Source organism: Zalophus californianus, chromosome 3, assembly GCF_009762305.2.
Source record: "Zalophus californianus isolate mZalCal1 chromosome 3, mZalCal1.pri.v2, whole genome shotgun sequence".
Lineage (NCBI taxonomy): Eukaryota > Metazoa > Chordata > Mammalia > Carnivora > Otariidae > Zalophus > Zalophus californianus.
This window is the reverse complement of record NC_045597.1, coordinates 188888224-188911371: the sequence shown is the minus strand read 5'-3', so window position 1 is coordinate 188911371 and position 23148 is coordinate 188888224. Positions and strand designations below refer to the sequence as shown.

Here is a 23148-nt window from a genome sequence, read left to right as displayed (position 1 = left end):
CCACTGAAAACAAAATCAGGGGTGCCTCTCAGGGTCCCATTTTGGAGTGATTCTTCACGTCTTTAAGAATGGAGAGCTCCTGGTGAAGTGTGAGAGGGTAGGATGGGGCTTTGCCACCACCTTTGATAGATAAAAAGCATAATGAGAAGTAAGAATAGTCTTTCCTGAGAAAAGCAGGGCCTTCTTGCTCCACCATGTTTTAGAATCTACCCTGACTAGGGAGACTTTTAACAACATGCCAACTAATTAGTCACACACTCCTAAAAGGGAAGTAGCAGAGACGTGATTAAGCTAAACAACAATGGTATGGGAGGGAAGGCATGACCCGCATCTCATTCCCAGGTGGGATGTAATATGCACGGGTCAGAAGTAGGAAAAGTGAAGGAAGAAGGGGAGTGCAGGAACACACTCCAAAATGATCCACAGCGGGTACGAGTGATCGAGACTCAGGAAGTAACAAGGAAGCTGTCCTTCACGTTCATCTTCTCGTGTGAAACTAATCACATGTCTGCTCCTCAGGTTTGAGCACACTGGGGTGATGAAAGCCATCTGCTAGGCACACGCAGGGCCTGAACAGTTCTCACTGAGCAGTCAGTAACAAGACTGTTCTTCAGCCTTCCTTGACTTGTTCCCACCCAGATTTCAGATGTTACCTGTGAAACAGAAAGAACACTGTTTTAAGAATGGACTCCCCACTTCCGTGCTCAGGAGATGATTTGCTTCTAAATATATTGGTAATATATTGGTCATGAGTCCAAATACACTTCCAAAAAATGATTTTCTTTTGGTATTGAAGTGGCTAGGAGGCTGTTTTTTCTCTTAAAGATGTGAGTTCTGACCAATTTAACCATAAGAACCCAAAGACTACAGGTGAGGGACAGAGACTCAGCTCAGGCCAGGTGAAGACCTAGAAAGTTTCCGAGTGCTTGATTTGCTGAGTGGTTTCCCGCTAATAAAAGGGTGAGTTGAAAATAAAGATAAGAACTGTAATGATTTATTGAAATGAAGTTTCATTATGACACCCAAAAGAATTTCAAATTCTTTCACTGAACTGGAGTTTCAATGTAGCAAATGCAAGAATCAATGGATTATTGTGTAGGGATCAAGCCATTTCCAGTGACTGTCTTTCCCCCACGGCCCTCAGGTCCCTGGGTCCACTCTAAGTATAAAGCTATGAGAAAACAAATGGCTTTGTTCTGTCCTCAGGTCTTAATTCCTTTCAACCTTAGTGTGGGAGAAAGGGAAATATATGCACAACTGTCTGTTTATTTTATCCCAAGTTATTGGACCAAAGGCTGATCTAGGGATGGAGAGCCCAGATTGGCAAATTAAAGAAGACTTGCCCCTATCAACACCAGTTCACTTCCACCTACAGTTGGCATTCTCCTTCCTTGCCCTTACCCCCAAAAAGATGACCTTCACCTCTCTAGAGACCGAAGCATCAGAATAATGTTTTAGCAGCATGTAGATGGTTGCCTATAAAATTACATTTTCCGTGAACTTCTAAAGGATATGCCAGACAGACAACATGAAGAAAAAGAAAAAGACAATGGGTCTTATATTGAGAAGAAAAAAATATACCAAAAAACTGGGCATACCGAATTCATTGTTTCTAAGATATCAGTGGTTACGAATTTACAGGGTATCTCTTTTCTAATCCTCTTTCTTTCATGGGTGGCTTGCACAGAAATGGAGGAATGTCTTTCTCCCAATTCACTTTCATTTGCCAATTCATTAACTCTCCATATATTAATAAAAAATTAAGTTTTATCAAAAGATAATTAGTCGGTAAGAAGCCAGTGCATCTGCTCGTTTTACTCACAGTCAACACATCTGAAGAGGAACAAGAGTTGAGGACACTGAAGCTGTGAGAGGTGGATGTGCATCTCATTTGGGATATTTTCTTATCTTTTCTATCTTTCATGGTTTTTTTTAATCATGTTTAATTTTTTTATCTCTTCCTTTTTTTTAATGTATTTCAGCTCACAAATTAAACAAAATGACAAATGTTTCAAAACTCAAATTATAATTTATTTTTCACTAAAATACTATTGTTTTCATTATGAAAGAGTTGAAATACATTCCTCCTAAATATGTAAGGCTTGTTGTCTTGAGCACATTAGGAGTTCATGCCTGCCTTTCAGATTATACAAAACATGCATCAGTCTTGCTCTAACAAAGTCCCCCCATATGATCCATAATTGTCAGAACCCAAGGAAAAGTATGGAGTGACCAGACATATTCAAAGGAACCTAATGCAACACAATCCTCTCCATGACACAATCAATCTGTGAAGAGAAATTCTGCAGTGTAAGTGCTCAGTGCATAGCTCGGGATCGGTGTCTGAGCCTCAGCACAGGTCATGACACAGGACTTCTCTGAGAAGTTAGTGGGCATTCAATAAAGATTAAGGAAAGGGAGGGAAGAGGAAGGAGGAAGGAAGGAAGGTAGGAAGGAAGGAAGGAAGGAAGGAAGGTAGGAAGGAAGGAAGGAAGGAAGGAAGGAAGGAAGGAAGGAAGGAAGAAGGAAGGAAGGAAGGAAGGAAGGAGGAAGGAAGGAAGGAAGGAAGGAAGGAGGAAGGAAGGAAGGAAGGAAGGAAGGAAGGAAGGAAGGAAGGAGGAAGGAAGGAAGGAAGGAAGGAAGGAGGAAGGAAGGAAGGAAGGAAGGAGGAAGGAAGGAAGGAAGGAAGGAGGAAGGAAGGAAGGAAGGAAGGAAGGAAGGAGGAAGGAAGGAAGGAGGAAGGAAGGAAGGAAGGAGGAAGGAAGGAAGGAGGAAGGAAGGAAGGAAGGAAGGAAGGAAGGAAGGAAGGAGGAAGGAAGGAAGGAAGGAAGGAAGGAAGGAGGAAGGAAGGAAGGAAGGAAGGAAGGAAGGAAGGAAGGAGGAAGGAAGGAAGGAAGGAAGGAGGAAGGAAGGAAGGAAGGAAGGAAGGAAGGAAGGAAGGAAGGAAGGAAGGAGGAAGGAAGGAAGGAGGAAGGAAGGAAGGAGGAAGGAAGGAAGGAAGGAGGAAGGAAGGAAGGAAGGAAGGAAGGAAGGAAGGAAGGAGGAAGGAAGGAAGGAAGGAAGGAGGAAGGAAGGAAGGAAGGAAGGAGGAAGGAAGGAGGAAGGAAGGAAGGAGGAAGGAAGGAAGGAGGAAGGAAGGAAGGAAGGAAGGAGGGAAGGAAGGAAGGAAGGAAGGAAGGAAGGAGGGAAGGAAGGAAGGAGGAAGGAAGGAAGGAGGGAAGGAAGGAAGGAGGAAGGAAGGAAGGAGGAAGGAAGGAGGAAGGAAGGAAGGAAGGAGGAAGGAAGGTAGGAAGGAAGGAAGGAAGGAGGAAGGAAGGAAGGAAGGAAGGAGGAAGGAAGGAAGGAGGGAAGGAAGGAAGGAAGGAGGAAGGAAGGAAGGAAGGAAGGGAGGAGGAAGGAAGGAAGGAAGGAGGAAGGAAGGTAGGAAGGAAGGAAGGAAGGAGGAAGGAAGGAAGGAAGGAAGGAAGGAGGAAGGAAGGAAGGAAGGAGGAAGGAAGGAAGGAGGAAGGAAGGAGGAAGGAAGGAAGGAAGGAGGAAGGAAGGTAGGAAGGAAGGAAGGAAGGAGGAAGGAAGGAAGGAAGGAAGGAAGGAAGGAGGAAGGAAGGAAGGAGGGAAGGAAGGAAGGAAGGAGGAAGGAAGGAAGGAAGGAAGGGAGGAGGAAGGAAGGAAGGAAGGAGGAAGGAAGGTAGGAAGGAAGGAAGGAAGGAGGAAGGAAGGAAGGAAGGAAGGAGGAAGGAAGGAAGGAGGGAAGGAAGGAAGGAAGGAGGAAGGTAGGAAGGAAGGAAGGAAGGAAGGAAGGAGGAAGGAAGGAAGGAAGGAGGAAGGAAGGTAGGAAGGAAGGAAGGAAGGAGGAAGGAAGGAAGGAAGGAAGGAAGGAGGAAGGAAGGAAGGAGGGAAGGAAGGAAGGAAGGAGGAAGGAAGGAAGGAAGGAAGGGAGGGAGGAAGGAAGGAGGAAGGAAGGAGGAAGGAAGGAAGGAAGGAGGAAGGAGGGAAGGAAGGAAGGAGGAAGGAAGGAAGGAGGGAAGGAAGGAAGGAGGAAGGAAGGAAGGAGGAAGGAAGGAAGGAGGAAGGAAGGAAGGAAGGAAGGAAGGAGGAAGGAAGGAAGGAGGGAAGGAAGGAAGGAAGGAGGAAGGAGGAAGGAAGGAAGGAGGGAAGGAAGGAAGGAAGGAAGGAAGGAAGGAAGGAGGGAAGGAAGGAAGGAGGAAGGAAGGAAGGAGGGAAGGAAGGAAGGAGGAAGGAAGGAAGGAGGAAGGAAGGAAGGAAGGAGGAAGGAAGGAAGGAAGGAAGGAGGAAGGAAGGAAGGAGGGAAGGAAGGAAGGAAGGAGGTAGGAAGGACGGAAGGAAGGAGGAGGGAAGGAAGGAAGGAAGGAAGGAAGGAGGGAAGGAAGGAAGGAGGAAGGAAGGAAGGAGGGAAGGAAGGAAGGAGGAAGGAAGGAAGGAGGAAGGAAGGAAGGAAGGAAGGAAGGAAGGAAGGAGGAAGGAAGGAAGGAAGGAAGGAAGGAAGGAAGGAAGGAAGGAAGGAAGGAGGAAGGAAGGAAGGAGGAAGGAAGGAAGGAAGGAAGGAAGGAGGAAGGAAGGAAGGAAGGAAGGAAGGAAGGAAGGAAGGAAGGAAGGAAGGAGGAAGGAAGGAAGGAGGAAGGAAGGAAGGAAGGTAGGAAGGAAGGAAGGAAGGAAGGAGGAAGGAAGGAAGGAGGAAGGAAGGAAGGAAGGAAGGAGGAAGGAAGGAAGGAAGGAAGGAGGAAGGAAGGAAGGAAGGAGGAAGGAAGGTAGGAAGGAAGGAAGGAAGGAAGGAGGAAGGAAGGAAGGAGGAAGGAAGGAAGGAGGAAGGAAGGAAGGAAGGAAGGAAGGAAGGAAGGAAGGAGGAAGGAAGGAGGAAGGAAGGAAGGAAGGAGGAAGGAAGGAAGGAGGAAGGAAAGGGGAGGGAGGGAGGGAAGGGGAAGAATAGAGAGAGGGAGAGAGTCTTAATTGTATTTCCATTCCTAGCTATTTATTTTCTTTAAAAATTCTAGTCAAATGGAATCCCCATTGCTGTTTTTCCCTAAACCTACATGCTTACATTTTAATATTTAGGTTCTGAATTTGGACTGGTAATGAAAAAACATAATTAAGGCAAATGGTAAGATCATAGAGCCAAATCTTGGTTTCAACTGCCAGGCCTTGAATGTCTAAAACATTTTTGGTAGGAAAAAGATGATCAACATACATTTATACATCCCACAGCAATAAACATGCATAGTGCATAGTGTATCATGAGAATGAGGTACATGTTTTGGGCACTGATCCATAAAAATATCCATAAAAGAGAGTTAAGGAAGAAAAAAATACCAAGTCTTTGACCTTGATTCAATTAATGCCAAAATAGCCATATAGTTTGTGAATGTCTTTAAAAGATTCAAAAGGGGGCGCCTGGGTGGCTCAGTCGTTAAGCGTCTGCCTTCGGCTCAGGTCATGATCCCAGGGTCCTGGGATCGAGCCCTGCAGGGAGCCCGCTTCTCCCTCTCCCTCTACCCCTGCTTGTGTTCCCTCTCTCGCTCATCTTTTAAAAAATAAATAAAAGATTCAAAAGGATACTTGTACCTTATTGCTAGCAGTGCTAACCTCCTCTGGGGAGGAAAATTGGTGGGAAAGGAACGTGAAGAGAGGCTTCTACTTGTTCCTTCCTATAAGCCTATATTGTTTGAATTTTTTAAACAATGCATTATTTCCAAACCTGGTAATATAGGAAAATAAAACAATGAAGAAAAAAATACCATGATTTTAAATTAGTCTTAAAATATGTAAATTTTCAGAGCAAAAATATAGCCCATTAACATGACTTACCTTGCTATAATTAGATTTTTCTCCATTACAGTCCATGAAGTTCTATTTGATTTTATTAGCAATCTCTTTCAGAAGACCCTTGAGATCATTAATCTTGGAAAGGGGCAAAAAAATAGAACTGGTCTTAAGATAAATTTTCCAACTGTCAATGATTTAAATGATTACTCTATGGCTTTTCCATGAAACAGATGTAGATACTAAGCAGTAAGTATGGCACATCCTGGAATAGGGCAGAATGCATGGCAGGTGATATGGACCCCGCCCACTGCTTACTTTCTGAAATCATGTCACTAGCAAATACTCATCAGCACCAAGGAGTGTGAGTTTTTCTCAAAGGCAAATCAGTAATGGTTCTCACATAGAAATGACAGGTTTTAACCACACAGAGAAATACTATGTAGAAATAATCATGGCATATGTAATTAACACTAATAAAATTATAAGATACTGACAAAGTGTCACTTTGGTAGAAGTATAATACTAATAAAAATATGATACAGGGACGCCTGGGTGGCTCAGTTGGTTAAGTGTCTGCCTTTGGCTCAGGTCGTGATCCCGGGGTCCTGAGATCGAACCCCAGGTCAGGCTCTCTGCTCAGCGGGGAGTCTGCTTCTCCCTCTCCCCCTGCCCCTTCCCCCACTCATGGGCACACTCGCGCCCTCTCTCTCTCAAATAAATAAATAAATATTTTAAAATAATAATAATATGATACAATACTAATAAATCAAATATCTGCAACCAAAATGTCTACTCTCACAAAAAAAGTATAAATAGTAAAACAATTTAAGTAAAAGGCATAATAAAATTATTTTCGGTACATGCATCTTTCACAAGCTTATGACACAAGACGAATGAAGCTCGTTCTAAATTACACACCTTATCGGTATATTTGATAAAAGCTCATGGACATAGGGCAATTTCAATACAGTTGGTTTCTAACTTGCCATATTTCTCACTCAAGGGAAAAAAAATCTGTGTTTATCTTGGGCTTATTTCCAGTAATAATCTCTTCATTTAACTTTTTCCTTTTTTTCTAAGAACAAAAAGAATCCATAAGGGCTAATAGCTGCCTAAAATGAAGAAGATCTAGTAAGATCCCTACTTACAGACCTAAGGTCAATTGTGAATTGACTTTGTTTTCGGGTATAATGAGATGGAAAAATCTTTTATTCGCTGGAGGGGCTTGGTGAGAGCCCTGTATTTGTTGGTGGTAGAATCACTTCAATAAGCTGTTTAAAGCAGACGTAAGATTCTGAGAGCTTGCTCAACAAACAGGTGATGATCCCTAAAGTTCTCTGTATAGGGAAAAGAGAGACTTTTTTGTTGCTCAGGAGGGGAGGGGTACAGGATCCAGGAGGGAATAAAGAGGGGGGGCAGGGGGGCAGGAAGAGAAGCAGGGCAAAAGGTAGTGAAATCCCGCGCAGTTTGAGGCCTCCCTGGGCCCCACCCAGATTCTCCCCAAACCTACAAAATACATGGCATCGGTGAGCTTCCGGTAGGAACCAGCAAAGGCGCTGAGCTCCACAGCCAGGGGCATGCAAAGGCGACAGAACCTGTAAGCTCTTCTCTGAGGGCCCTGGGGACTCCTGTCCTGCACATGTGCATGGACAGCCTTCAACTGTGCTTTCAGTGACAAGCAACTTCTTCACCCCCACCTCCCACAACCTCCACAGCTCAGGCCCACTGTCCCCACTGACTGTGTCACGACCAGCCCCTCAGCGGTCAGGAGGTCTCGGTCTGCAAACAGCGTGGCCCCTGGGAGTCAGGTCAGCTCGTCCAGTGCCCTGGTTCACCTGATGACCTCTGACCCAGGCCTGGTGGACTCCAGGAGGGCGGAGGCTCCAGCCCTGCCCCTCTCTCCCTCCAAAGCCACCCCAAGTGAGACCACAACAACACAACACCACAACCCAAAATAGCCTGATTTCTGCAGAAACACACACCTAGACAAGTCCAGGCGGCCTCTATTCCCAAACCAGACTGTTTAAGTTGCTCTTCTGCAGCCACCCCGATGGCTCGGAGAGTCTTTGAAAGAGTCCACCAGATGTGCCCCTCTCGGGCTAAAATTCTGCAGAGGCCTCCCCTGCACAGGGATAAAATCCAACTGGACATAAGCAAGTTCCCACACAGGGCAGCCCAGCCGCCCCCACTTCCTCCCACTCAGAGCTCCCCTGGTTCACACTGCCCCTTGGTCGCTGCCTGGAACTCTCCCCGTTTCTCCGGACTCAGGGCCTTCACAGGTGCTGACCCTGCTCCCTGCTGACGCAGACACAGGCGATCTGTGGAATGCGTGCCAGATACTGCATTGAAAATCATTGTTGCCATCGAATCCTGCACAGTTCAGCTCCTATAACCACACCGCTTCACAAAGGCATCCATTCATGACATTGGGGGGGGGCACATCTGCTTCGATGGCTCTTAGCCCCATGCCTGGCACATCGCAGGTGCTCGGTAAATATTATGTACTATGTGGCCTAGGCACAGAAGCAGCAGACAATACATGTAAATATAAATACATGAGGTGGAAAAGAAAATTTATCACGTGAGGATATATATTATTTATCACATACTATATGTGTCTAATACAAATACTTAGAATACTATCTCGTATTGCTTCTTTCATATATTCTCTTAATATTCGCTAAATTTTCTATAATCTTTAAACACACCTAGCACTTTTCTTTTCCCTCTCCATTGATTATAATCATGATATACATCCTAGCATGATCATTTATGTACAACACTCAACTCCAATCAAATAGGAATCTTCCCAGCCCCTCAGTGAATGATCAACAACACAACATCAGGATGAGAGAAGCTGTAACAAGATACACTATTACGTGATGGTGAGTCCCCAAAGATGGCTGCCGATGGTTCCTTTGTGCCTGTCCACCAGTGCCACTCCCACCGCAAGAGGCGGGTGACTGAATCCGGGCTGGCCCGTGGCTGCTCTGATCAATAGACTCTGGTGGACGTGACGACACCTCAGGTCCAGGCCTAGACCTCAAGAGCGATGGCAGTCTCAGCTTCCTCACTCTTGGAAGAAGGGGGGGCTGCCTCAAGACCGCCATGTGGTGACCAGCCCAAGCCACAAGGATCAAACGTCACGGGTGAGAGAGAAGCCACATGGACGAGCACCGAGATGCCAGATCCTGGCCTCGTCACCAGCTGAATCCAGCCCAAGAAACCCAGCCGTGTCCACATGAAGCAGAACTGCCCGGATGAGCTCTTCCCAAATTCCTGGCCCATGAGAGAAAGCAAGCACAAAATAAATGGTGGGTTGAAGCCACTGAAGTGTAGGGGTTGTTTGTTACGCAGCAAAGCATTTGATCCTCCTGGGTAGTTGACTCCAATGTATAGAGCTGGCCGTTCCAGAGAAAGGAAAGGAGACGGAGACTCAGGAGGAAGAGAAGAGCTACTCCAGGGGGACCAGGAAGGCATACCATCCTGTCAGGACCAGGCTTCAAGAGATGAGGCTTATGAAAACACAGCCTTGGTTTTTTTAAGAATGTTGGTGGTAAATAATACATAAATAACCAAGAAAGTTTGAACTGGACAAATTCTTATGTAAGATCTCCGTGAGGGGCAACTTTGAGTCATTTATTCACTCAGCAAATGTTCATTGAGACCCTAGTGGTCCAGGCAAGGCACTGGGTGCCCGAGATTCTGCCTCACCTGATGGGGTACTATCCAGCCACCAAACAACACAGCACTGGGAGGGAGTGTGACTATCATCACCCAGGATGCTCGTCTCAAAATACCATGATAAAATACCAGATATCATCTCCTCCACAGAGCCTAAAAGCAATCCAGTATTTATGAGTCAATTGTAATTTCTGCTAAACCTAATCATCATTTCTGGCCACCCAGCTCAGGGTGGATGTGAGCACACTCTCCCTACGCCTAATGTTCACATGTGTATTCATGCATCTGCAGTGCCCTTCAAATTAAATAGCTAGCAAATTAGAGTGGCATCAAAGACGAGCACAGAGACTCATAGGCTCCCAAATTGCTCTTCTGAGCCTCGCTGGTGTTTCTGTAACTACAAGCATCTTACACCTGCTTTCACAGCTGAGAGAAAGAGAAAAAGGAGCCTGGGTCCGACAGAGACATGAAAGAGTTCAGAGATCATGGGAATGGGACTCCAGCACTATTGTCCAGAGGGGCCCGGAACATCTGAGAAGCAGCTCTATTCCAGCACCCAGACCTTACTCAGTGAATGAAGAAAGATGAATATGGAACAGGGTCACTTCTATCTTTTTTTTTTTTAATAATTAACTTCTTTTGTTTTCAGACCACAATCACTGGCCTCTATCTGAAAGCTCAAAGATAACACAGATTTTTTGAGAAAGAGCAAGTGCACATGAGCAGGGGGGTGAGGTGGGGAGGGGGAGGGGCACCGGGAGAGGGAGAGGGAAAGAACCTCAAGCTGACTCTACCCTGAGTGCAGAGCCCGACCCGGGGCTCAATCCCACGACCCTGAGATCAGGACCTGAGCTGAAACCAGGAGTCGGACGCTTAACCGACTGAGCCACCCGGGCGCCCCAGATAACACAGACTTTTAAAAAAATGTTTCCCATACTATTATCAGAACTATACCTTTATATCCAGCTGTCTAAACCGATGCCTCATTCTTCAAAGAAGTTAAAAAAAAAAAAAAAAAAAAAAACAGAGAGAGAACAAGAGAAGGGGGAGGGGGGAGAGAAGAGGCTATTAGATGCCATTTTACAGTCTTTTAAAGAACAAAACACAGATCAGGGTCATTTTCAACTAAATCCATGTCAACTGCCGTTTTCTCCCCAGCACCCATACGAAGGGGGATCCCACCCATCCTCAACCCCAGTCAGCAGCACAGCGAGTACATGATACCTCCGCTGAGAGGGCGGTAAGGTCCAACCCTCCTTTCCAGAATCAAGATCTCAGAGTCCAGGAATGGAGAAGAGCTTAGGGAGCCTACCTTGTTGCTCAAAGATAGAGAGCACGCCATCTATCCCATGTGTCCGAGTAGCTGTGTTGAACTTAGCACAGGGATTGGGTGTGCTTACGTTTACACTTTCTTTGTCAACGTAAATTTTAAGGTATGTTTGGAGCTCTCAGTAAGAGTGACATCAGACCGTTAACCATGTTAACGTGCATAAGAAGAAGGGCACGCGTGTAAAGGCCATGCATGACGCATTACTTGGGGACCATCTATGGATTTAGCTGTGACTTATCTAGTTCTATGGGCCATTTATAACAACTCCATGTGATTCATAAATGATGGTCAGGACTTCTCAAGGACAACTGTAACAGATCTACCAAATGGTTTTCAATTCTATTTCTTCATCACAGAGACATGTGTGCAGCACCTGCAAGATCATGCCAATTGCCCAGGATCTGTGGGTCTCCCAGGAACCCACCTCTGCCATGGCTGCACACTCTTGTTACCTGGTTCCAAGGCCCTGAACTGCAGTCCCAAAATACCTCTTTCTTCCCCAGAGCCTTGGAGGACAATCAGGATGGCAGGTGGGTGGTTCTGCCCTTCTTGAAAGGCTGGCACACACTTACGTATTTGTCATCTTCAATTGCCTAGGTAATATCTTTCTGGTGCTAGTTCTTTCTGCTGTAAATTCTCTTTACAGAGTTTACACAAATAAGCTACTTATGTTCTGCCAACTTATGCAAGCGGAGCCTTGCAAAGCAGAAGTGAACATACTCCTCTGAGGTGTCATTGGCTTTCGTGTTGATCTTGACAAGGTAATTTTCTTTCATGACACCCTCCCACGCCAGAGTCTCGTTGTCTTCATTTTTGAAACCTTGAATAATGAGACAAAAAAAAAAAAAAAAAACCACAGCACATTCAAATTGTTTCATTGGCCCCTTACCTCTTAAATCAACACCTGCTAGTCATTTTGTGATACCCCAGAGCCAGAAGAATTAGATTTGTCCCGCACAGGCTGATCTGAGTAATGTTACTTACTAGTGACAACAGCAGAGCAATGGAATGTTAATGAATTTCTTGGTAACAATGAGGAATTGGAGCTGCCTGAATGAAATAGGAATGCAATCTTTATTCTAAATAGAGATCAGTCTAAAGCCTGTCTGTGTGTTTTGTGACTTAGCAAAATCATTTCACCAATGAATTTTGTCCTCACGTTTTGTATGTGCTCCTCTTTCATTTGGATGACATAAAAATGCTAAATCAACCAACCACTCAGTTGGAGAACTACTGACGGATTGCTACTGTAAGCCTAAAACCAGGGTCGGAACTTTGGAGGAGAGGAAAATAAGCCTTGGACGTCATGCAGTCTGGGCGTGGACCTCAAGGAAAATTCTTTACGTCTAGTCTTTTCCTTTCATCTAAGACAGGGCTTGCTATAAAATTGGCTCGGGGGCATGTTCCAGCAAGATTTCTCAGTTCAGTTTCTTACAGCCTTTCAGTTTCTTGGGCCTTTCAGAAGGCAAGCAAACAAAGTAACAGATCACCATGGCACCTGTGTTTCAGACACTGGCGCACTGGACAGCAATCCTCCATATGAATTCAGGGGGAAAGAAAAGCACATATGTTCATGCAGGTGTCCACTTCGAAAAAAAATCTATCAAGTTTTGTTTTTAAATTGTCTCTAAATTATACGATCTTCCTGGATTTAGAAAGAATTAATTGGGAATCAAAGACAGAGCCAATAAGGCAAGTGACAGGACTGAAGCAAAGCCTACATACCAAATACACATTTATAGAAAATAATCCCTAATTGATTTCTTTTAATTGTATTTTTCCTAGCCAAGTGATTTCCAATGTCTTTTCCTCAAACTAAAATGTATGCAGAAGCCCAATAGGAGTACTTAAAAATGAACATGGAAAGGATCAACACACTCCTGAACACAGATAGCCAAAGAGCAACGGTGACTAATGACCAGGAAAAAGTGGCCAACTTCTCTAGCAGTCAAAACAATGCTATTGAGATGATGACATGGCATTTTCACAACCAAAGTGGAAAATTAGCAGAGTCTACAGTAACAGCTGTAGCCTATGTGGGCAAAGATGTGGATAAACTGTCTTCCTATATACCGGGAAAAAATCTGTAAATTTGTTATGGCCTTTAGGCATGATGGATGAGAAGGTGGAGGAAGAAGGTGGCCAATGATATCAAAAGACTTAAACTTGTGCATACCTTTATCTAGAAATTTCTCTCCTATAAATAACTCCAAGGAAAAAAGTCATTGATGTGCTAAGAAATGAAGGCATCTGTTTATCATAGTACTGTGTGATACTGAAAGAACTGAAACAATCTACCTGTTTAAGGGCAAGGGATTGGTTACATTAAATATGGTGCGACCACAGGCTGGGATACTCTACAGTTCAGAACTGTCATATAGATGCATATTTAGGGATATGGAAAATGTTCATGATGTATCATTAGCCAAATGAACAGATCAGATTATGAATATGTGTTTACAGAACAACCTCATTATTACATACCCACACAAAAACAATTGACTAGATACGATTATGTTGGCAATATTTATCTCTGAGTGGTGAGTTGCATGTGCTCTTGGCTCTTTCTTATTTGTGTTTTTCTATAGCTTTCAAATGTTCTATAATGAATATTACTTTTTAATCATAGAAAGAAATATATTTTATAAAAGTGGATCACTGGGTAGCATACCTTTTCATGATCACTTTTAGATGTCACCAGAACATACCCAAAATGAAAGTTTTGATTCTATGTTTTCTGAAAAGTTATTTGAAAAATCTTGCATTCTTCTCCAAAGAAGGACAATTTCGAACTTAAATCCCATGATGTCCCCCTCACTTGCAGGCAAATGCAAAGTGAATTTGGGAAGTGAATTACCACAAGAGACTCTGCCAACCACAGAGTGCTGTGGTTTCTGGAATTAGTGATCTTCAGGAAGAAGCAAATGAATGTGTGGTGAGCAGGCACCTCCAGAAGTCTCGAATGCGTAAACAGGGGGTTCTCGGCTCCCCATCTCTGTAATCACGGCACGCCGGGTGGGAAAGGACCCGCCCTGCTATGGTCAACCCATTCCCTCTATTTCTTTATTCCTTCCTGAGACTAAGAACTGTTCGAAGAGAGAGAGCATCAACAGCTTACATTATCTTTTTCTCCAAATGGTTGTAAGGACATCATTCTCCCAGGGCCCATCAGGGAAACACATGCAGATTCACAGAGTTCGTTTCTGACCTGTTTGCCTCCTGAAGCTGAAGCTCCTGTCCATTTGATGTCCAAATTGGGGGATTTGTTCCCATTTTATGTTCCTATTGTGCTTAATCATTAAATAAGTTTGGGGAGGGGAATATAATGCATTTTGTCCTGCCTTCTCAACCCCATATTCAAAAGACGGATTTGTCCTTAATCATACACTGAGTTTTCTGGTTCCACTGATCCTGGACTGAGCACAGTGTACCTTTGGAGAGTGGACCTTCATTCCCTGTAGCCCTTCCGTCCACCCATGCCCGAATGGACTTCAGCCAGGGGCGGAGATTCACGACCTCACAGAGCTACTCATTTCATTTCCTGATAGCGCAAATTGGTGGACTTTGTTTTAAACTTATACCAAGTCAAAGTCTTCCTCCCTGCAACTTTTATCCCTTGCTTGTTTTTTCTCTAGAGCCGTTCAAGTAAAAATGTGGCCCGAGCAGTCCAGCCGTCAAGTGACTTTGCTGGTAACGGCACCCCCAGAACCAAGTTTGTATCTGCAAAGGAAGGCAGGCCTTGAGCAAGACGACTCTTCCTACACTGTTTCTTCTCTATGAGCTATAGGGTATATCCCTTTTCATGCTTTGCTTTCCTAAATTAAAAGTTTGTGACCTAACAGTTCATTCTTTTTCTTCTGATTTTTAAAAGAAATGTAAAGATTTTCGTGGTCCCTCCAGTGCATGAGCTCCAGGGCTGTGGGTGTTGGAGAGGCTACCCCAGCCCACCCCAGAGCCAGATCCCTTGGCTTAAATCTGAGGTTAGAAGTCAAAGTTAATGGGCTGGCAGTACCCTTTCTATCTTTTTTTCTGTGTCCAAACAACCAAATGAATAAAAATAGTCCTCTCCCTTCTTTCCTGCTTAATGTGGTTGAAACATGTCTGTGCTCTAGGACAATCTGTCTGGCTCAGAGGCTCCAGGATCAGGTGTTAAGAAAACCTAGCCTGGTGCAGGGAAGACAGTTGTACCTGAGGAGGGGTACCCAAGTGTGATGAGAATCCCCCAGTGACAGATTCGGGCTCCTCCTGCAGGGGTAAGGAGAGGGAGCTGGGTGGGGACCCTCCTGCGCCTCAATCCTTGCCAGAGCTAAGGAGGTGGGTGGCTACAGGAGAGAGAGAACCAACCGAGCTGTGGACATTCCTACTTTCTGGAAGGAGGTGGGTCCCCATCAGGGAGAGTGTGCGCAGTGTGGACCCCCGGCATTCGGAGGCTCAGGGGATGCAGCCACCAGAGAAAGGGTTGCCAAGTCCTCAGAGGTGAGGGGCCGGCCGGGGAATAGCTGAAGGGCCCACCAAGTGCCCACACAATAAAGGATCAGTTTTGCACACGTGCCAGGTCAGAAAGCATGGAGCCAGCCTAGAACAGTACCCCTGTTTCTGGAAAAGACTTTCTGCTTCTTTCTCCTCCTTCCTTCCTGTGCTCCAACCCACAGCGTGTCAGCGACGGCTGCTGGTGGGTGGGAGAGAAGGGGAGTAAGGGAGGAAGAAGCCAGCGGCTCCCCCTTCCTGACAACTGTGCCAGCTAAGACAGGGTGCAGCAAAAAGGGAAGTCTCCGCCACACCGCCCCCCCCCCCAGCCTGAATGGCAATTAAGCTGCTGGTTAATAGACAGACTGTATTTACTAAAGTAAAGTAATTGTAAGAATTTCCTATTTCCCTAGGAGCGGCCAGAAAAGTCATGAGCTCTGCTGGAGTAGGGCTAACATCTCCCAGAAGCAAACACAAAGTCAGGTCTTGACACCCTCCCATGAATCATGCTTGCTCCATGTCCTATTTACGTTATTATGATGCTCGCCCCGAAAGTCATTCCCCCAGAATGAGACCATCCCAGCAGACCTGCCATGCTCCCTTAATCCACTCTTTCCCCACTGCGTCATTCACGGGCTGGCCCGGTGCCCGATCTTTACAGACCTACAGACGTGCGCGGCGACACCACGGTGCATAATGCCTTCCCGCGGCCACGCAGACCGGGTGCGCTTCCCTGTGACAAATCACTGCTTTTGATCCCCTGCACAGACCGGTAAGCCACTCACAGCAGGCGGAAGGCTCGGCGTCTTTCTCCCTGCAGAAGCACCCGAAGCACTTCTTGACCACCATGTAGAAGTAGGCGAAGACCACGAAGGGGAAGGGGATGTTCAGGCGGTTGCAATACTCCTGCACCAGAAAGTACCTCTGGAACTTCCAGACCTGGTCGTTGTTCTCCTGGACGGTGCCCACAGTGTAGCTGGCCGGGGAGGTGGGGAGGGGGAGAGAAGAGTAAGCCTCAGCCTTCCACGTGCCTCCTCATGTCACTGGCAAGCATGATAATATTGATAACCAGGTAATTCCTGGGACAGCTTGAGTCCAGAAGAAGAGAGGATGAGCCCCACGGAGCCCGGGGCAAGGACAACTCAGCGCCGGGCACTCTTCCACGCGTGCCGAACAAGCATTGTGTCTGGCTTTTGGGGTTTGGGGTTTTTGTTTTTATCACCAAAAAAAAAAAAAAAAAGGCTGTCTGGTGAACTTTAAAAAATGCTTTACTTCAAGAGCTTTCAAGGATTCCCTTTTCTCGTTAAGTCTGTTACCGTATTAGCCACAAAGAGGCCAAAGGTGTCGACTCTTTTTGGAACAATTTGCCCCTCATACATTGCTAATGGGAGTTTAATTGTAAATAATCTGCAGAGGAAGTTTGCTAATATTTATCAAGGCCCTTAGAAATGTTCATCCCTTGGATCCAATGACTTTACTTCTGGAAATCTAAGACTAAGGAGGTACTGAGAAAAATATATATTATAAATGGATATGCACACAAAGCTGTCTGCTATAGTCCTGAAAGTAACAGCGGCTCCAAGCTCCCACCTCAACAGAATGGGACAACGGAAATGTCTAACACTCACAAAATATATCACCCATTATGGTTAATCAATAGGATTGCATTACCCTGCCCTTAAAAATAATGATTGTGAATAATTTTTGTACTTTGGGGAAATGCTTCTGATACATGTTAAGTGAAATAATTAGGCTCAAACTCATACTTACAACATAATCTCAGTACATAAATCGTAAGTCACGGAGAGAAATAAACCCATCAGCAGCAGTGGTCATTCATCCCTGGCACACATCATGAATGTTTTTTATTCTCGGTTGTCTGCTTTCCAAGCATTACACAATGGGCATGAATTACTTACATAATTAGAAAAAGTGTCCATGGATCAGAAAAATGTCTTATTGTGCCACTGATTTATCAGTTACAAGTCAAACCAACTATAGCATAGCTAATGCTCATCATGTACCAGACATTGTTCTAAGCAGCTTACTTATATTAATGATGTAATCTGCAAACAACTCTCTAGAGGATGTAAGTCCTTTTATCATCTATGATGAACAGATCAGGACACTGAGGCATAGCAAGCAAATATTGTCTGAGTCTCCCAACGAGGAAATGATGAAGCCAGGACCTGGGCCCTGCAATCCAGCCCAGGGTCTGTTTGCCTTGCCGCCTTACGGAGTGGAGCATGAAATGCTTTGAGCTATGCCCTATTTCCAAAGGATTCGGTTGGACTACTTAATTAAAGAAAACGATGAAGCATTTTACCATTTGTGAAGTTCAACCATCCAAGATACCTTTATTGCTGATATCAAATCACCCCTTCGAGAGCCAGAGAAGGAGCAATCAACATTTGAAATCTCCTATAAGCAAATCCTGACTGGGGATGCATTCAGTTCTCCCAATTCTGGGTAAAAACTTCACAGGCCAAACCTGAAGGAGGTGATCAGGCAGAGGGGCCAGATCCGTTTGGTGTAAGACCTCATTCTTGCCCCACGGTATCTTACGATCTAAGACTTAATTATATCTTTAACTAAGAAAAGATCATACACACAAGCAAAACACTACCCTACACACATCACAATTATGGCTTTGCTTATAAGCTTGGCTTTGCTCATGTGGGAGTTTACTGATGAATGGGACACCCCAGATCCCGGATTCTGTGCAGGGCAGGTGTTAGCAGCCAGTGCCCCATCAACACCTAAAACTCAACCCCAGGGTGCAGTCTTTGCAGGGAAAGGAATTAACATTTCTTGAACATCTATTGCATAGAAGCTCCTCCACTAGGCATGCAAAATGGCTGCTTGACTGATTCTCATGTCAGTTCTATGGGGTAGATTTTTTTTAGGTGAAAAACAGGACTGTACGTACGAGAGTGTAGCCGAGTGAATCCAGCAGTGAGCCTGCGGTATCTTCCAAATGTAGGTCAGGTTGCTTTGAGGCTAATTCCAACCTCTTTGTCTGTCCTTGCTAGTCCCCACTGACTCTGCCTGCAAAGGATACTGCAGGCCCCTCATTGCAATGGGGACGATAGTGGGCACACCCCAGATTCATGAGGTCCAAGCTAAGAACTTGCCAGAAATCAGTCTTTACCCCAGAACAAGTGTCACCATTCAAATTATTGTCCCTGGGTATGTCTTAAAATGCTAACATATCTAGTCAAAAATGAAATCTACTGACTGCCCCTCCATGCCTACAACTTAATAGGCCAACACAAAAAAGCAATACCATCCTTTTTAATCCATCAAATGTTGTTCTCTGAGGTTCCACCTGGAAGGAATTAACAGGGAGGGACATTTAGCATGCTAAGAGCAGTGGAAGCCGACCTCTCCAGCCCGTGGGCCTCCCTCCCTTCCTCGGCCGAGAGAAGGGTTCCAGTGGGAAGAGATTTGCATCTTGGCTTAACTGGTCACTCAGAGGCAGTGCAAACATCTCATGTCTCCCAGGTCATCTAGAAAAGGGATTGACAAACTGGGACCGGGGGCCAACTCCAGCCCATCCCCATGGTTTTGCAGGGATCGTCAGCTTAGAATGGCCCTTCCAAAGCAGAGAGGTGGGGATGGGTGCTTGGCATCCAGCCAAAGCGAAGACCCTAGCTGTCTCTCACAGAAAAAGTCGCCAGCCAATTCCCAGCCTAGAAAGGATTGGGGCCAACGCCTGCAAACTAAGGCCTGCATTTGTAGCATTCTCTAGTCTGAAAAGCTCTGCCTCCTATCGTCGCTTCATGTGTCCCTCGGGACAACCCAGTGGCCTCCTGTTGGAAACCCCGTTTCCTCTGCACCTCCGGGCACAGGCGGATCCAGCGAGCTGCCTTCCTTTCCGGGGCAAACAGTAAAAACCCTTATCCACATCCCAGGCGCTGAGAGTGAGCTAGCCGATTACTGGACATTAATACCCCAAAGCTGCTTTGCATAAATAACACATTTCTGGGGCTGGCCATGCTAAGGTTCATTTATACTGAGGCCCATTTTCCCCATATGATAGCAGCTTCCAAATCGTTCTCTCTTTTTTTTCAAAAGATATTATTTATTCATTTGAGACACAGAGATACAGAGAGAGAGAGAGAGAGAGAGAGAGAGAGCATGAGCAGGGGGGGAGGCAGCGGCAGAGAGAGAAGCAGGCTCCCTGCTGAGCAAGGAGCCCGATGTGGTGCTCGATCCCAGGACCCCAGGAATCATGACCTGAGCCGAAGGCAGACGCTTAACCATCTGAGCCACCCAGGCGCCCCTCTTTCTCCCCCCCCAAATTAGTTCTGGCCTCAGCCAAAGACACGCGAGTTCCCCAGGGAAGGCTGATAATTGAGCACTGCCTCAAACTGCTTTGTTAAAATCATTTTTATATTCCTGAGACACTGTCTCCCATTTCTGTAGAGGAAAGGCAGCATTCTGGCACCAAAACATGCCCACCCCCTTCAGCAAACCCAGATGTCGAGAGCAGCTCAGAGACCATCTCTCCCAACAGGCTCTGGGAGTCTCCCTGCCAGCCCCTGGCCATCCAGAGTCTTCCCTGAGAGGAATAACACAATGTCCCCTCCGCCCCTACAACTCCAGTGATATCTTGTGCCCTCTGCTACCCAGCGCGGTGAGGCCACTGGACTCGGTCCCCTAAGACTCCCTGAGCACCCTCCTCTGAGCAGGACAGGAGGAGACAGGAGCCCCCCACAGGGGGATGAAGTTTCAGAAAGTTGCTGACACTGAAAACGTTACCAAGAGATAACAAATGTTCAGGACTCAGACAGCCTTGAGCGTAAATGAAATCCAGCAGTACGTTCAAAGAATAATATGCCATGACCAAAGAACAGAGGATGACTAAGTATTAAGATCATTTATATAATTCATCATTCTCATAATACATCATAGATCAAAAGGAAAAATGTCATTTCGATAGTTGCTAGAAAGTCTTCTGGCAAATTCAACATCCATTTCTGATTAGAAAAAAAAAAAGAAGTAGGAGAAAAATAAAGGAGGTTAATAAATAAGAAATATGAGGAAACTTCCATGACACAATAAAAAAAAAAAGTGGGGGGAAAAAGAATTTAGTAAGGAGACTTGTTCCAAAATAAATAAGCAAAACTTTAATGGCCTTCCTACATATCAAAAATTATTTTTTGGAAAAAAAATAGAAAAAATATCTTTCTCACAATCACAAATGGCTGGGAAGAAAAGTAACCAAAAATCTTCCAGATCCATAGGAATAAAACCATTAAACATCACCAGCAAATTATGTACATTTGAGTAAATGGAAAATCATACCATTTTTTTTTCTGGATGGTAAGATACCATTTTTTAAAGATGCCAGCTTCCCCTGAATGATTCTGCAAAGTTCACATCATCACAATAAAATTCACAAGACCTCTTTTTTTTTTTCGGAAGGGGAAAGAGAAAAGGATTTCAGAAGATGAGCCTTAGGCGCCTCCATATTATTAAATATATGAGAAAAGCCAAAAGGAGTTTTGCATCAGAATAATGAGAGGAACTTGTACAACAGATGCGAAAATAATTTTTTTAAAGTCAGTAATTAAAACCATTTGGTAGTAAAAACCAAAATAGACTAATCAACAGAACAGAATGTCAAGTCTGCAAAAAAAAAAAAAAAAAAAAATCACAAAAGAAAAGTAGTTGCTAAAACAATGGCAGAATTTTAGAATAAATTGAAAGACGAGAGCTTGCCAGCTAGATTTCAATCAGGAAACACCTCCTGTAAGCGTTTCACAGATTTCATACGTTTTCCATCTGTTCCTCCTTCCCTGACACACCAGCGATATCCAGCCAGCACTGCCCTGTGGCCCCGGGGACCCTGACTTCTGCAGCCCCATCGTGCACATCCTGGTTCCCCTCTCGTTCGACAGCATCAGGAAAACAGGTACAAGGTCAACAGTAAAAGACAGACAGAGATCTCACCACGCTGAGTTTTGAAGTGAGTGCTAACTCGGTTTAGGATTTTGCTATCAGAGTCACACCACTAAGACCAAGCCATGTGACTGTCTAAAGACCCATGAGATCTCCCTCTGCCTGCGAGAAAACGTCCAACTTCTTTAACGTGGCATAAAAGACGCCCCACAACCTAGCCCCTGCCTACCTTTCCACCTTCCTCAGTGGCTGATTCTCCCCAGACGAGCTTTATCTCCCCCTGCTTCGTCCTCCTACCCTCACCCCTCAGGCCCCACCCCGGGGCCGGGCTCTGGGCTCTGGGCTCCCAGGAAGGGGTCCTCTGAGCAAATGTCTCCTCTGCTCAGGGCTGCTCACCCCAGCCCTGCTCCCAATGTTCTGTTTCGCTTCCTAACCGCCCCCTGTGTGCCATAGAACCTGTAACAGGCTTTTCAGGGCTGCTTATATGATACTGTGTTCCATTCTATTACATTATATTGCTACACTACATCATATTACTTATTGTATTATATTATATGTATCTGTTTATGTGCCCAGCAACTCCCTTAACAGCAGAGACTTAACCTCTCTCTGCCTCCAACTCCTCATTTGTAAAATAAGAAAGCCACACCTACACAAAAATGATCGATAATTAAGTGAGGTAGCCCATGATGGGCACTTGGACACCCAGGCGCAGAGGAGTATCAGTAAACATGAGCTCTTCTTACGATCACACTATCTGCCCCCCCCCTTTTTTTTAATCCATTTCAAGAGCTCTCCTTAGCCGGGTGAAGAGGCACCAAACCTTTAGTGGGTACCAGGTGATTATTTCCTTTTTTTCTATTTTTCTGCATATTCATAATGAACACGTATTTTTCCTAAGCTTAAAACATATTTGGGTCACAGAAATTATCCTCTATCAGAGCATGTTTGACCCGTCATCTTTGGAAGAAACGCATAGGGTGGATCTATCTCCAGGACATGGTGCCCGCAAGCATCAGCTGCGTGTCGAGATGACCCAGAGTCATCTACTGACTTTAAGTTCACTTCATGCTCTGATAAGCCACGCAGGGCCTGTGATCGATAACTGTAATGCAGAATAATCACAGAGGTTTACATCCATTACCTCTCCCCGTTGAATACCATCTGGAGAGCACTCCAACACTGCTTTAAAATTCCCAAGTGCACATTTACGCTACAGTTCACAAGGTTGCCATTGTGCATGGCCACGCTTTTACATGAATATTTGGATGTGGTGCCAGGCAGGGGTCGCAGCCTGGGGCCGTGGCCTCACAAAGCCCAGAACAATGACCACCACCATCAGAAACAGCGTTCTGATGATTTAGCCCAAGGATGGTAAGGGAGTGGCTCTAGCTGCTCACAAGTTCCCAGAACAGGCATTAATGAAGAAAAGGCCCCTGGTTGAACCCACGACTATTCTAGAAGGCGCCCCCAGGGAAGGGATGCCCCCAAGAAGCGCTGAATAGGGCGACAGGAAGGAACCATGCTGTGGCTGGGGTCTCGTGAGGAAGAGAACTGCATCCAGCCTTGAATGGACAGCAGTGTGGCCAGAGCTGTGGACATGGGGCTGCCCGGCATCCCGTTCCTCAACATGAAAATGACAGGCTGGCTTCCAGTCCCTCCTGGCTCCAAGTTCTATCAGTTCATGATTGTGATACAGATAATGGATTACCCATGTGGCGTGGTCCCCGAGAAGGGCTTTTGTGAACATCTCACAGCACGCAGATTCAGGACAGCTCTAAGTAATCCTCTACTCGGTGCCTCTCTGAGATTTACCAAATTAGTGTCGCTCAGCTGTTTGGCACTGGGGGCTGTCAGCCCTTTTGTTTAATTTCTGTGGAAATTATCTCCGTGGTCAGATTTCACAGGATCTAGCCAGTGATTGATGTAAAGGTCGTGAGGGTGTGTCATCACTGTAAGATGGGACCCCGCACCACCCCATT

General features: G+C 45.4%; 1 protein-coding gene across 1 annotated transcript in view; it reads right to left on the bottom strand.

Annotated features, from left to right (window-relative positions):
• Positions 1-305: 305 nt before the first annotated feature.
• Positions 306-23148, bottom strand: part of TRPM8 (transient receptor potential cation channel subfamily M member 8) — an 89247-nt gene continuing 66404 nt past the window's right edge. Inside the window, exons 22-26 of the mRNA XM_027590139.2 lie at positions 16045-16235; positions 11513-11612; positions 10417-10450; positions 5821-5913; positions 306-653 (exon numbers count right to left, since the gene is read on the bottom strand). Coding sequence (XP_027445940.2) covers positions 5863-5913; positions 10417-10450; positions 11513-11612; positions 16045-16235 — 376 coding nt within the window. The 3' untranslated portion in view covers positions 306-653; positions 5821-5862. The remainder of the gene's footprint in view (positions 654-5820; positions 5914-10416; positions 10451-11512; positions 11613-16044; positions 16236-23148) is intronic.